This window comes from Cariama cristata, unplaced genomic scaffold (assembly GCF_000690535.1).
Source record: "Cariama cristata isolate BGI_N322 unplaced genomic scaffold, ASM69053v1 scaffold20102, whole genome shotgun sequence".
In the NCBI taxonomy this organism is placed as follows: Eukaryota; Metazoa; Chordata; class Aves; order Cariamiformes; family Cariamidae; genus Cariama; species Cariama cristata.
The window spans coordinates 9554-24689 of NW_009602353.1; the positions used below are offsets into that span (position 1 = coordinate 9554).

General features: G+C 46.6%; 1 protein-coding gene across 1 annotated transcript; it reads right to left on the reverse strand.

Moving 5' to 3' along the window:
* Positions 1–231: 231 nt before the first annotated feature.
* On the reverse strand, positions 232–14775 carry DGAT2 (diacylglycerol O-acyltransferase 2). Its single transcript, XM_009694739.1, has 7 exons — positions 14660–14775; positions 13524–13631; positions 12582–12652; positions 5588–5792; positions 2166–2340; positions 1383–1585; positions 232–578 (listed from the first exon to the last, which is right to left on the reverse strand). The coding sequence occupies exons 1-7, from the start codon at positions 14661–14663 to the stop codon at positions 424–426; spliced, it is 921 nt and encodes a 306-aa protein (XP_009693041.1). The 5' UTR covers positions 14664–14775; the 3' UTR covers positions 232–423.
* Between the last annotated feature and the right edge of the window lie 361 nt (positions 14776–15136).

Sequence of the window (15136 nt, forward strand, 5' to 3'; positions counted from 1 at the left end):
GCAACACATCTGTAATACTGCCGGCCCGGTCAAATCAACCTGCTGCTTTTTTTTTGATTGAAAACCAGATGGATCCTACTCTCCCAAAATAGCTTGTGCTAGTGGGCACAGTAGCTGTAGGAATGCTTCTAATCCATTCCTGGCAATCCAACAGCATTATATAGCAGATTACAAAGGCAATCATTTCCCCATCCAAATCCTCACAGCAATGAGGAGTTGTGCTTTTTTTTGATAGAAAGATGTTTGTAATGGGATTTATCCAAAGTAAAGCTTTTTTTTAAAAAAGTGGTCTAGCAATACTTTAAACACTTTCAAAGAAAGACACATACACCCACACATGCTTTCAAGTACACGATGACAGCTTGGACTCCTGGAGAAGATGTGTTGATTCTGAGAGAAGGAGGTGCTGCTGAGCCAGTCCCTTCAGTTGACTTCCAAGACCTCAGTCTCTGGCAGGCCAAATTTGCTCTTATACTTGTCAAAGAGTTTGATCAGGGAGTTCACATATATGCTGTGGTAGAAGTCGACTTCCCTCTGGGATGGATTATCAATTTTGGGGATGGTGATGGGCTCCCCAACTGAAAAAAGAAGAAAAGATCACATATTAGGTTAAATACTCCTGTACAGCCTGGAGACTTGTCCTCTACAGCCACAGCTATGGTAGTTCAGCACATCCACCCTGGCATAGCACAGCTTGCCATTATAGCAGAGGTTTTCCCAATTCCTCCCCATTTTGCCAGGCTCTGAAGCACAATTGTCCCACCACCAGGACCCTCATTGCATCTGCAGTGATAGCCAGATCCATTTTAGCTACACAAATGCCAGCAGTGCAGAGCCTCTACTGTGCAAGGTGGCTAGGAAGTCCTCCTTGCTTCTGTTTACAGCAGAGGGATAAATCTCTCCTCAATTAACAGGAACCAAGACTAAAAGCTGCAGTTCTTGTGTATTCCCCTATACGCACTGCAAAAAGCAACGCAGCACTTTCTCTCCCTCAAAGCCTTGCTGCTTTATGTTGGAAGACTCAACAGCAAACGTTAGGGTTGGTTTTAAGATTCAGCTGTCAGACAGCATCACACTGCCAGTCTTATGAGCATGAGGGGGAAGGCTGCTTCTGACTTTAGCCATCCAAGAGCAGAGAAGGTAGCAGCTACAGCATTTTTCCCCCCCTGAAAGAGCTCCCTTGCAAAACTGTCTGGCAGTAGAGCATGATGGAAGGCTTGTAGCCTCTGAAAACTCTGGCTCCTTCTCAGCTGTGCTGGAAGGTTTTATATAGAAGGGAAAAACTTTTTATAGTCAAGACCAAGCTAGAGTAGGGGTATGGCATAGACTCAAGCATGCTACTACCTAGAGAAGCACATAGCATTTTTATACCAAAACCTTACCAACAGTAGTGATGGGCTTGGAGTAAGGTAGCAGCCCCCAGGTGTTGGAGGAGAAGAGGCCACGACCATGAAAGATGCATGGAGCAAAGCCAATGTGCTTCTGAAACTTCTTCTGAACCCATCTGCCCCAGGAGCCCTCCTCAAAGATCACCTGCTTGTACACTTCATTCTCCCCAAAGGAGTAGACAGGAACCAAGTCCGCACTAGAAAGATGGAAAGTTGTTAGGATCCCACGTCCCTGGTCTACAGTCAATATTACAGCACCACAGTCACTGCCATGTACTCTTTCAGCCTGCACATTTACAGATTTTATTGGCCAGAGCTTTGTTTGCAGCACAAGGTACTGACATAAGTCAGCCAGACTTGACATGACCTAGTAGATACACTTTTAAGGCATGCAAGAGAATTGTACTGGCAATGGGCCCATGAAACACTACCCAGTCAGGCATTGAATATGCTTCCATATAGCCTCATCTCTGACTTTTGATGGACATCCCATTTCAGACACATGGGATCCCTGGAGATCACAGGGGCTGCATAAGTGAGGCTCCATGCAGCTTACCAACACCTGCCTCTCCTTGCCCTGGGAGCCTCCAGCTGCCCTAGGCATCTTCCTACCTCTATGAGGGGACAGACTCGTGTGTCTGATGCTCTGGGCGTACATCCACACAACACAGCAAGACTGCAGAAAGGAGAATCCGTCCAAGACATCAGCTGCTTCAGGGGATAAAAGCACCTTTCATATGCTAGCAGTACTGCTCTAGTATTGACGTTGCCTCTTACCCATGCCGTAGAGCCAGTTTCACAAATCCTTTCCGGTTTTTCAGTGTCACAGAGTTCTTCCCTGGGGTGCAGTTCAGGGACTCTGCTGCCCCTCCAACCACAATGATGATGGCATTGCCACTGCCGTTCTTGGATAAGATGTAGTCTATGCTGTCACGGTTCACCGGACATATACCTGCATATCCAGGAGACAGACATAAGGGTCAAGCTATGAGATTAAGATGATCCTGAAGACACCAGCCATACTTGTAGCAAAAAGTTTATGCCTTGATTGCAAACTGAGTTGCCCAGCTTCCCTGTGGTCATAGTGGGTTGGATGTGTTATCAGGCAACCTGTTCCTCAACTAAACAAGCAGTTAATAGACCTGGACAGCACTAGACTTGGTCATACACAAACTTCACCAACACCAGCTTTCAAGAAGTTGCCCTTAACACAAGAGACTTCAGCAAGGACTTTCTTCTGTGCTTAGTGATGCCAGAGGCAATTGTTTAAGACATCCTTCCACCAAGTTAACTCTGCAGTAGGAGCTGGTTTATCTTTAGGGGGAAAGCAAGGTAGTTGTGTTATCTTGAAGGATGAGAGTCTGAATTTGACCAATTCCTCAGCAAAACCAAGTGATGGAATAGGTTGTCCTTTAGGAGGGTGCTTTAGTGATACAGGAATAAGTGGACAAGCCTTTGAGATGGATCTATTACAAATTAACTTTAAAAAGAATTTATTTTTCCAGAAATAACATCAAGCTCCTGCATGGCAGGAGTGCAATCCTTTGCTGTCATGGGAAGGAATAGATGTATGGGACAGAGTGCTCAGATAAGCCCATACTCTGAAACAAGTGTCTGGGAAGGCCTTTCCCTCTACCCCACACTGGAACTACCAGTCGTAGCCCTTCAGCTGTACAAAGCAATCCCTGCCCTAAAGCACCAGTCCCCACTCCACGCATCTTACCACCGAGGGAAGAAGGCACCTTTAATTTCTACTGTATTGCTCTAAAAATGCTGAAAAGTTTGATTCTCTACTCCTGAAACTCATGCTTTTATCCCACAGTTATCATCAGAGCTCATGCCTTACATTTTTGGGCAGGATAAGTCAAGGAGAAGTGAGATGCTATCATTTACATTCCCATCCACACATGTCTGAGCTGTGTTGAGTACTTAAGGTCATTGCCCTAGGAAGGGCAGTATTACACAATTTAATTTTAGAAGCTGATTCTGCATATCTCATGGTAGTCATCACTTGAACCGAGAACTAAATGATGAATGGGCCCTGTGGAATTACACAGGGCAAATCTGCAAGCCTTCATGTGTATCTGGGCATCAAGGTCACCACCGAATCCCAGCTCCAGACCACAGGGGAACAAACCTCACTGGAGACATATCAGTTGAATTTGAGGGTGAAAACCTGATTTCTTTCAGCACAGCTACATCCCTCTGACCGTGTTTCCTTTGAAAGGCTTAGGCTATGCTTGCTGCTCCATAGGACAGACAGAAGCCTTCGTACTTCTATTCCCCACACCAAGGCTCACTGACTACACAGCCCTGGCTAACGGGGTAGCACAGATTTATGTTCAGCCATTCCACACTCATTAGCAGGAAGAAATTACGACATCTCACAGCACTGAAATCCTTCCTCTAGAAAATGCAACAAGACATGCAGACAAGTGGCAATTGCTGAATTGTGCTCTTTAGCATATTTACACAGTATATAGAATTTTCTGGCCATCTCCTCATACCTTAGAGGATCCCTGCTGTAACTCTAATAGGCTATAAAACATTGTAATATGCAACAGTTGGTTGTATTGGTACAGTAATATTTGTTAGGATTTCACTTTAAGTAGCTCATCCACAAAGCAAAGGATTGAGGGAACTCTCAGCACTTCCCAAGTGACATTAAAGCCTTTGTAGTGACACCCTTAAGTTCCAGTATAGGAAAGGGAAGACAAATTCTAGCTCAGAGTTAACTTTGTCCAAGAGATCACACCTATGGTCTTGCTTAAATCCTAAATACAGGGGAAGCAGAGTTTCCCACCAATTTAACTGCGATGCTCAGGGATAGCCCTGTCAGCAGTTGTGTTGCTCATGTCAACTCCCATCTTCCTTCCAAGAAGGGGGAAGCAGCTCTGGTCCCGCACAAAAGTTGTCTACCAGCCATCTCAAGCAGATTGAACATGTTCTTCTAAAATATAGAAAGGCTGATGCTGCATGGAAACTTAAGCAACACATGAACTAAGTTTACAGACATGATAGACTGGAAAGCAGATCCCAACTTCTCATGCGCTGCTGTCCTGTGGAATTCCTAAATTACAGGGATTATGGACTTCACCTTTCCTTCTGGCGCAGGGAGATAAAAACTAACTTGAGATACTGCCCTTCCTAAGCAGGGACAAACACCTTTTCTGCACCAGATCCACTTAGTTTTCTTCTCTGTCACCAAATGAAGGCAGTAATCTTGGAAACAGTCAAACCTAGCAAGTCAGAGCCAAGTACAGCTACTCCTATCCTCTCCCCAGCCATAAGTCAAGATTAAACCAAAATATTGTATTGAGATGCCTGTTTTAAAGTCATTTATTGGTGAATCTGTTCCAGGATCAGCAAACAGGGTACTGGACTGTTCAGTTCATGGTCCTTAAACATTACTCCCTCATCTCTACTTCACCGACAGGCACCCTCTCTCTGAAAAGGATGCTCAGGCCATGCAAGAGCGCTGTTTCTTGAGGCTGTCAACACTGCTTCCTCTGCCCAGTCACAGCCTACAAGCCCTCCATCATTAAAACACTGGAATCCACTAGAACAGACCTATTAATGTCATTCAGCAAACTTTTATCACTGCCTAATCCCTGCGACCCCTCTATAAGAATATATTCAGGGAAGGGGCTCTTCTGAACAACTGAAACCATGCAATACCCCAAACTCTTTACTCCTTGCAGGCATCTAAAAATGTGATTTGGTGAAGAGGGCATCTGTCACCACCATGAGACCTACATGTGTGACAGCTCACGTGGTAGTGAGCCCAGGAGCAGAGCTAGCCATCATATTCACATTTCAAAGGCTAATTAATACTTTATATTCTCAGATAGTGCAACTTCTTCATCTACCAACCCCTCCTAACGATAACTAGGACAACTTGCTTCCACGTCTTCATCTTTCACATCCACAACTACAGATGCCAAATATCTTTACTATGCCTTTGGACAAGAGAATCCTTGAGTTAAGGTTGAACACAGAGGAGCAGGAGTCCCTGCAGCCCAAGCAAGTCAAGAAGAAGCTGTGAATAAATGTAGCAATGATATGAAAGCAATGTTTGTGTGATGCTACCAGAGAGAATTGGTTATGGGAGCTTCTGCCATGGCTTTTCACTTGAAAGAGGGCAAGGCAGCTCAGAGGCAAGGGCATGAGTAGAAGGAACACGGTGTTCTTGCACTTACCACCAGACATTAAATAGTCCCTCAAAATGGGCATCCTGAAGTTCCCAGCCAGGGTAGCAAGGTATGGTCGGATCCCAGGGAATTTCTGACTGACACCTGTGGCCTCTGTGCTGAAGTTGCAAAAGGCACCCAAGCCCATGATGCCATGTGGATGGTATCCAAAAATGTAATTCCTGGTGGTCAGCAGATTGTGGGTTTTAACCAGCTAGGAAAGAAAAGAGCGAGTTCACATGAAGACAAATATTTTCAGGTAATATAAAAAAAAAGAGAAAAAAGTCAAAGTCCCCAGCTTTTGTCTTTCTTCCCACCGGGGAGACCAGCCTAAGAGCTGGGGTATGGGCTATCCGGAATTTCAGAGGCTGTGGTAAGAGCAGCTACTTAGACTTCAGTTCCCCAAGCACAGGGAATAAAATAAACAGGGTGATCTTACACACAAGACTGCCAGCCAAGCAGGAACAGAGCTTGGATTGCAGTAGCCTGTGCCCTTTGTTTCTCTACTCCTCCCAAAGGTATCCTTGCAAGCCTCTCATCCAAACCAACCAGGTTCTTTACGGCCCTATAGCTACAGCTACGCCTCCTTCCAGGCCCTCTCTCAGCACACCAGTGGCTCACATCCCAGCATAAGAGGGGAAAACCAAATAAAAATCAGTGTCCTGTAACAGAAGCAAGTTTGCTTAATACCTGAAAAAAAAGAACCAAGCACTTAAAATGCCTGCTGGCTACCCTTCAAGAGGGAAAATGTGCAGAAGGGTGGCTTAGCACTGGAAACTATCCCTCCTTTCAAGAGGTTTTACTCTGGTCTGTATGCCAAAGGGCCAACGAGACACCTCAAGCCACCCACAGCAGTACTCCGATTTCTGCAGGACGTGCTGCAGGAGCAGTGATCATATTGGTTTGGGGTTGTGCAGCATTCCTCACCCTTTACTCATCTATTTGCACAGTACGGACACTCCAAAGCTGTCTTAGCCATGCACAGCACAACCCATGCCCTGGTACCGCTACTGCAGGAGGATTATTTGATGCTATATGTAGCAGCAGCATCCCATACATCAGAGTATCTACTCCTGGCAGTACACAAGCAGTCTGAGTAAGCATACAAACAGGACTACTGCATCACCTGACAGAAACAGGGATCAAATTTAATTTTTTTTCAGGCTGCAATGGTACCAGTTTTTGCTGACCGCAACACCCCAGCAGTTCTCAGACTGGGGCAGGACCTACAAGCCCCAGCTGCACCTTCAGCATAAGCTGCGGAACAACTGCACCCCATCCCTCAAACTGTATATGCAAAAGTCACACTGTGTCAGCTCCTATAGGAAAAAGCACAGATTTCCAAGACGTCACATCAGGATTACATACCCCACCGTCTTGGCCAAGAAGCGCTTTGGCAGTCAGCAAGCAAGTCCGTTTTGTTGAATCATGCTACAGGGAGCTGAAGTGCCATTGCGACACGCTAGAAGCAGCAGGTCCAGAAATTTGATTCCCTCCTCCCCACATTCCCACCACCATCCCTAGATGAGGCTACAGCACTTGTGCTGTTTAAGAGAGCAGCTGCAATACAACACAGCAGCAGGTTAAGCCCATTGACCGCCCCTCTCCATCCTTTGAGGTCACGTAGGGCTCCAGGAAGTGTGTGCAGATGCTTGTGGTTGCAGCAGCTCTGTAGAGCCCCGTGGCCTGTGTCACACCAAGTCATCCTTTCTCCTCTTTAAAAACTAGATGACTTTGCTGTCACTCCCCAGTGTAGGAGGAATATCCCAATTAGGACAAACAGGGTTCCCAGACTACAGTCTGGAAACCACTCTCCAGGAAAGATGGGAGGGGAAAAAGAGCAATGATACAGTAAGCAACCCCTCCATCTATCAGGTCTTGCTTAGTTGTAGGAGTGACTCAAGGCCTGGTGGCTACAGACACATGAGGCTTAGCTAGACCAGTAGCAGACATTCCTTAGACCTCTTGTCAGAGCAGGGTGGTGGTTTCCAGGCTCCAAGCCTCACCCTTCACCTGCACCAAGCACAGCTGCTTTAAAAGGAAGCCGGCTGAAACAGAGGGTTTGTCCTTGTCATTCTGGAGGACGAGACATTTGTGAGCTGAGCTTGGCAGAGCCACACATCTGCTCTCATGCAGAAGACATGCTGTTCTCCTGCTGCCAGCCATGGCAAGCACCCTGCTCCAGCCCCTCCATCACATGCAGGGTCTCACCCAGTTCCCAGCAGAGCCCATTGCTTGCATACCTTGTACGAGCCCCAGCCAAACTGCAGCCTTAACACCCTGTGTTTGCTTTCTAAGACCTCCTGTTATGGAGCCGTGGGGTTGTGACACCCACCACGCTCACCCACACCACTTGCAGAGGAGCAAGGCAAGGGGTATGCAGGGAACCGACCCACCTGCACACCCCACCCATGGCAAGGCAGAAGGGGAATATCTGAGCAGCACTGGAGACTCAGTGAGAACCAAACGCTCACAACAGGGATTTACAGGTCTGAGAGTCAGCCTGGCATTCATATATATGTGTTTTTCCCCAGTTTGTCCCATGCAGGTTGCCACTGCCCTCCACAGGTTGTCCCATAACAGATGGGTTCACAGAAGGTGACCGTTTCTTCCTCCACCCAACTCAAGCAAGGGCAACCAAAGACTGCCAGGCATCAGATGGGTTTGTGCACTTATGTGCAAGTGGGGCAGGTCTTCCATCTGCTAATGCATAAACTCAGCCCAGGGTCTGACCTGCCAAAGGCAGCTTTCATGTCTCACTAAATTTAATGTAAAGCAGGAATTTTTGAAGTGCTGCAATCACTTATTTCTAGTCTCAAGCAAGACTGAAGCTTTCCTTAGGAGGCCAATCACTCACTACAAGTTTCCTTGCACCTTTCCCCTTGACAAACACCGAGCTGCTGGGCTGCCTTACCAGGTTGGCCTAAGGAATTGCTGTAGCTGTCATTTGACAACACTTTTACAACTGTTCTGAACCTCAAACAGGTTTTTCCTATTGCCTTCAAGGTCTTCTCCAGTCCCACATCACCCTCAGCTCCTTGGAGCTTCAGTGCTGCCATGAGGAGACAGAGGTAGCACGTCCTGGGTGCATCCCAGCTGGAGGATTACAGCGCTGGGACTGGACCTGGACCTTCACCCCACGGCACTAACACGCCTGTTCCCAGCTGCTGTCTGAGACCAAACCTGTTTCGGTGGGAGCAAAGGTCCATCCATCCGCTCCAGTAATAACAGATTTCTTTAAACAGGTCTAAGCCTGCCTACAGAAACAATAAAGCAGTGCAATTACAGTAAAAAACTAGTGTTAATATTTGAGTGTCAGATACGCCCAAAGAACAGTGTTGACAACTTAATTTGTAGGAACAGGATGAACAGTACGTTCGAGTGTGGAGAAAGGCGACTGCAGAGACACTGGTGCTCAGCACCAGGAGCCAGCAAAGAGCAGGATGAAAATGAGTGGTCTAGGTGGGTGCTGAGCCTGCCTGCAAGCTGAGCAGCACGCTGAGCACAGAAGCATGCAGAAAGTAGAAAATTAGAGCTCATCCTGCAGGATCCAAGCAGCAGTAGTGAGCATTTAAGTTTGCAAAACAACCGAACAGCTGCAATTAGCTGCATCACACCCAACGGTACTATGGAAGAAATTATCTCACCTTCCCAGCAATGCAGGCCAGGACCTGAAGACCCCTCCAGGCTCTCAGTATTACCACTACACTACATCAAACAAGAAGCAAAAGCTTCTGTTTCCATTCTATAAGTCATCTACAACAACATCTAAGGAGAAGTTTTGCTGGGAAGTCAGCCAAGCCACAGAGTGCAAGATAAACACTGAAACACTGCAAAAAAAAAAAACAACCCAAAAGTCATCGTCTTGCAACAGTCCCTGCCCTGGCCAGCTGCTGACTCTCCCACCTCAGCAGGAGACTGAGAAGTTCTCACAGCACACATCTGAAGCACTCACTGCTTGACAAAGGTGAGCCAAAGGTCTGCGGTCCTTGCTATCTGAAGTGCTATTGCCTATGGAGATAAGTAGTAGCTGTGCTCACATGCTCAGGTGATGGCTTCATTATGTAAAGACGACCTTTAGATCGTGGCACTCCCAATATGACACCCTCACATCAGCAAGGTGTGCTCGGGAGGATGCTGGGACCTGGCCACAGTAGCAGGGTTGAATCCAGCCAGGCACACAGCACCATGCTCACGCCTGCAAGAGCTTGGGCTTTACCTGGCAGCTCAGCACCAGGATTTAGCTCACTGGAAGCTTCCTCAGCTGCTTCATGCACTGCTTAGCTTAAAGCACTATTAAGGCCAGCCACTAAGCAAGCAGACAAACTTAAGCTTCTAGTGCCTTAAAATAGCTTATTGCCATCGTGGCAGCTGCATGGAGCCCCAGTGAATGTGGATAACCTCTGCTCATGGTGAGGAATTGAGCCAGATCCAGGCTGGTTCCTAAATCCACCTGGTCTTACAAAACATGCCCTGGGATCTCCAGCCACAGGTACAACAGTCCCAATGGTGTTTCAGGATGGGAGGTTCTGCTGAGTCAGGTGGAGACCAAGCCAAATCAGCATAAATATCAGAGCAGAGCCTGCTTCTCATGCAGCTACTCTGATAAAGCAAGGCTGATGCCAGCAGGTAGAGCTGGGGAAGGATGCCGCAGACCTACCCACAAGTTCTAGCATACAGCTTTGTCAGAGGGCGATACTGGTGGCATTTCAGTCTGGGCAGATCCAGCCCGTGTCCTCGAGATCAAGCTCACACCAGCCAGATACAAGGAAACCCTGCCCTTCAGATCTGCAGCCATGGAGGACATTATACCAAGAGACCTCCCCTCTTGAGTTTTTGCTGCTACAGCTGTCACCCACTGGGAGTTGGGTCCCTGTTCCTGGGGACATGGCCTCAGGTTTTTGGGCAGAAAAAAAAATCTGCAGAACTGTTTCCTATTTATTTCCTGGAATAGGAGTAAAGTCTAAGCTAATATCCTGACGCAGGTGGTACCTGTGCTGGCACAGATGCAGTTAGCACAGCTCTAGGTGCAGAGCTTGCAGAAGCTGAGTTTAGCATTACAAGTGCCACTGGTGAGACCGTCACTGGTGTCCTCTGCCCTCACAGTGCTCAGAGGACACATGGCACAGGAGGAGGTACAGCAGCAAACCCCAACAAACCACAAGCCAGGGAGACAAACCGAGCCTTAAACCATGACACAGACAGTTCAGGGTCCACTCAAGGTAAGTTTTGCAGACAGAAGATTTAAACAAGTGATCCTCTCTAGACCAGTCTCCCTCTTGACTGCAGACAGATAAATAGTTTATTCAAGGAGTTCCCATGATCTTAGCAAGAGCAAGCCCAAGCCCTTCTGGTGGTTGGTACCACTCCTTACAAGAGATAATGTTCACGGTTCATCCTGTAAGATCAGTCCCATAATTGCAGACAACCACCTCTAGCACCTCACAGCCCCATGATCTCTGTAGCATCTTTTAACAGCCCTGCAGCCAGCTGGCTGTTCCCCTATAGGAGGGGCAGGAGCCATCCCACAGCTGTCAGCCCTCATGTCCTGCCCTTTGCACACCATCTACCAGTGGGCTCTGTAAACCTTCCACAACTCTACCCCCTTAGTGACAGAGGAATTACAGCCGTTAGGGGTTCTCACAGATAGACTGCCTGAACTAGCAAGTATTTACCTAAAAACCAGAGAGGTTCAGTTTATCTACCCAATCTCATCTCTAAACCAACTGTTTGACAAACTTCTACAGTGGATCTGACCTGCGTGGCTGGTGCAAAGCACATTTCCATGAAGACAGGGTCTAAATACGCCATCAAAGGAGTGGTGAAACAAGGGGACCAGTCATTACAGGTGACCCTCTTGATTCAAGTCCCCAAGATAAACTAGCCCGTTTTAGCCTTCAGCAATATCAAGGCAGCAGGGCTTGTCACAGCACTGAGGATTTTGTACTGGAAGACAACACATTTGAGACTTATCTTCAACACTACAGCATGCTCTGTTCTCCAGTAGCTACAAGACCCAGGTTGACCAGCCACTCGTAGCCATAATGTATTTTTCCATGTACACCTACACTTGCCAAGAACTCCCTGTTAACAGCACCAAGAAGTTTGTTCACCAGCATCGTGTTCAGGTGACTTTGCAAAGGAGGAATCCAGTCTATGCCACTTTGGCTTCTTGCTGGGATTGCATTCCCTACTGCTTTCTGAGGTTGGACTACCTTAGGGATGGGTAGCTCCTCAAAAGCCATGGCAAGGTCCCTTCCTTTTGTGTAACGGTCCTTCCAGCTGTGTGTCCTTCCAACAAGGACTGAGTTCCCTCCTAGCTGAATTTGGCCCTTGCTCCCTTCCAAGTCCTTCAGCTAATTCAGCAGTGCCCAGAACAAACTGGTAGCCCTGTCCTCTGTCTCCAACACATCTCAACTGGCAGGGAAAAATACAAGCAGAGGGTGAGCAAGTTACAAGCTGGAGAACCAGAGCTATCCCCACTGCTGGAAACCCCCCTTCCTCAAAGCAGCTAGACTTCAGAGCAGATTTCACCGCTCCCTGGGAAGTGGTAGGACTTTTGGTGCACAGGGTTCCCAGCTATTCTCACCCAATATACTGCTGCCCTAGGGTGTAACTGGAAGCTGGACCCAAACTGAGCTAGATTTACAAAGGGGGAGCAGAGGTAGGGCTAGGCACAGCACGGGATGGCTGCAGCACAGAAGAGAAGTTGGAGACATGAACGCAGAGCCTTACTGCTCCTGGGCAAATTGCCTCAAGAAGTCTGATAGTAGGACCATCAGAAACAGCAGCTTCTACAAATCATGATACCATCACTGGTGATGTATTTCAGATTTTATAGTCACAGCTGCTCCAAACAGTAGTATGGCAATGGTGAGTAAGCCATGTCCTGCTTACAGTTCAGTGTCGTGGATAGACTACTGTAGGTACAACATCATCTCCACAGAGGTTATTACAAGTCAGTCTAAAACAGTTAAATCCCAATACATAAACTGTTACTTACTCTTATTGGAAAATAATCTCTGAAGTACCTCCATATAGCCCAGTTTCTCACCCACTGAGACCTTCTTCCACCTGAAGAGAAAAAGAAAAGTCATATTTTCAAAGCTCTTTCCACATGGGTGCTCACCAAGAAGCCTAGAGGACTCCAGATAGTTTGCTCTCTCTTCAGAAAAATCAACAATTTCATCCCTTTAAGTGGGACACCTGCATCTTTCACTAAAATCAGGTGAAACCATCCATGCTCAGGACTTCAGGGTACTTCAACCTAATTAAGGCCTGACTACAAATTCAGGGTAGGATCTGGCTTGATGATCTGTTGTAGTTGGGCAATGGACAATTCAAGCTGGAAACAGCTCAATGTTACCCTCGGATTCATCCTTTGGGAAAGGTCAAGATCCTGGATGAATTCAGTGGTCCTGAAGCCATGGAGAATTGTGCTAATCTGGCTATGGAAGGAGCTGCCATCAAAGCTTGTTGCCATTGCTGTAGTGGGTTCTCAGAGCTGGTTTCTACAGGTTGTTCTCTGAAATAAAGTTCTCTACTTTATTTGCAGCAACATTGACTCCATAGAGGAATTACATCTTAATAGTCACACCATAGTCTGAACCTTGCATGAGCTGGAGAGGACAGCAAGATCTTAATCTTTACATAGATCTTTCTGGCCTACAGGAAGAACCTAAGCCTTATAAATACATTGCTGAAAGCCAGCAATGGCATGATGTTGGTGAATGTTATCTTGTATTACCCTCAGCATCAATAAAACCTGCAGTCACTGCTTATGCTGAGGGCTGACATTTGTACGCTTTGCTGAATAATGCTTTTGGTCAGCGATTCAGCCAAGTCCCACTAAGAAGGGAAGTCACCCATTATAAGGAAGTGCTTCTTCATCCAAATAGGAGGACAGGGCCACTGAAACAGCAAGGACCTGTTCTGCAATATTTACCTTTCTTTGGTGTATTCCAGTCAAATACCAGCCAGGCTAAGTATAGAGCAGCAATCGCCCAGCAATCTGTGCACAGTATGTACATGAGGATTAAAGTGCAAGCAACACCTGGATAGGTCCAAGAAAGAGAAGAAAACAAGGTTGCATCAGGTTTTGGTCTGTGTTTACACTTGCATTAAGAGCCCCTTGCCTTTTGACCCTTCTGTACAGAAGTCTTAGTCTCAATCTGATGTCATTAATCCTGAATCAAATCGGATTTAGCTAAAAACCCCTTATGTAGGACTGAGACAGCTTCTTCTAGAGCTACCTGCTTTGAAAAACCTCAGCCTCCCCTTCAATGTTTCTCCAGGTCTCTTCTATAATATCTCCAGGTAGGGCAGGTGCTTCACCAGGCAAGAGCAAGACTTCATGAGCATCAAGACTTCTTTGTGGCCCACACCAAAGGACTTTCTTCCACACCTTACACCAGCTCTACACCAGCCACCCCACCAGGGTGGGAGAGACCCCACCCACAAATGACATTGCTGTTTTAGCACAAACTAAATTGGGAAGGAACAGCAAGACTTGCTTGACTGCCTGCAATCAGCCTCTTTCTCCAGTTTAATTATCAACAATACTATGGAGCAGAAGTAGCCTGAGGCTTCACATAACAGAAGCACCCAGAAACAAACAATCTTTACTGTTTTACTGGTCCAACACAAACTCTTCTTGCCCGTCTCTGGCACCTCTTGGAAGGAGGTCAAGCCAAGAGGAAAGCACTCCTGTTGCTCTCAGTTGTATCAGTTACCAGGTGCTTCCAAGAAATGTCTTCTCTGTGGACATTCCCATGAGTGATTCAGGTAAAACATTTCCAATTGCTTAGGTCTTATTTGTATGGTGGACACAGACATGAGCTAAACATCAGTTGGTCTTTCCATAGCTATGTTTATGTTTTTCTAGAGCCAGGTAAAGTCATTTATTGCTAAAATATCAAAGTACGCAGGTGTGCTTTACAATATCCACACCCCTCAGGAATTGTCCTGCTGCACTGCATGCCCAGTAATTAATGCTTATGTAAAAGTTAACATTTCTGCACTAAAATTCTTCCAGAATTAAGGCAAAAAAAGCTTTGCTTTAGGCCAAAAGGTATTACGCACCCATGATAAGGAAAGTGAGAACCCATTGCAGCACAGAGATGACCTGGAGTTGTTTCTCTACTTTGGATTTGGATAGCCAGAACAAATCCTGTAGAGCAGAAAGAATGCTCGATCCTGTGCCTATAAAAAAAGAAATAAAGTTACGTTTGCACACTGAGCAAAGATAATATTTTACTTTCAAATAGGAGGTTTTAAATGAATGTTCATGCAGTTTGCTTTTAGAGCAAGGCTTGTCAAAGGCACGGAGTTCAGGCATCCTGGAAAGGAAAGGGCTGCCATCTGCAAACATGCAGCTGTTTTGGGGATACTGGAGGGGATTAATGGGTAACATCGGTTCCCACCTGAGCAAGCCTCTATTCATTTGACCATAAAAGTGTGGAGGACATTAACACACGGTCCTAACACATGCCCCTGCTTCAAACTGCCAGTTCCTAGCAGTGGTATTTGATAAGAGGCAAACCCATGAGTTCACCATAA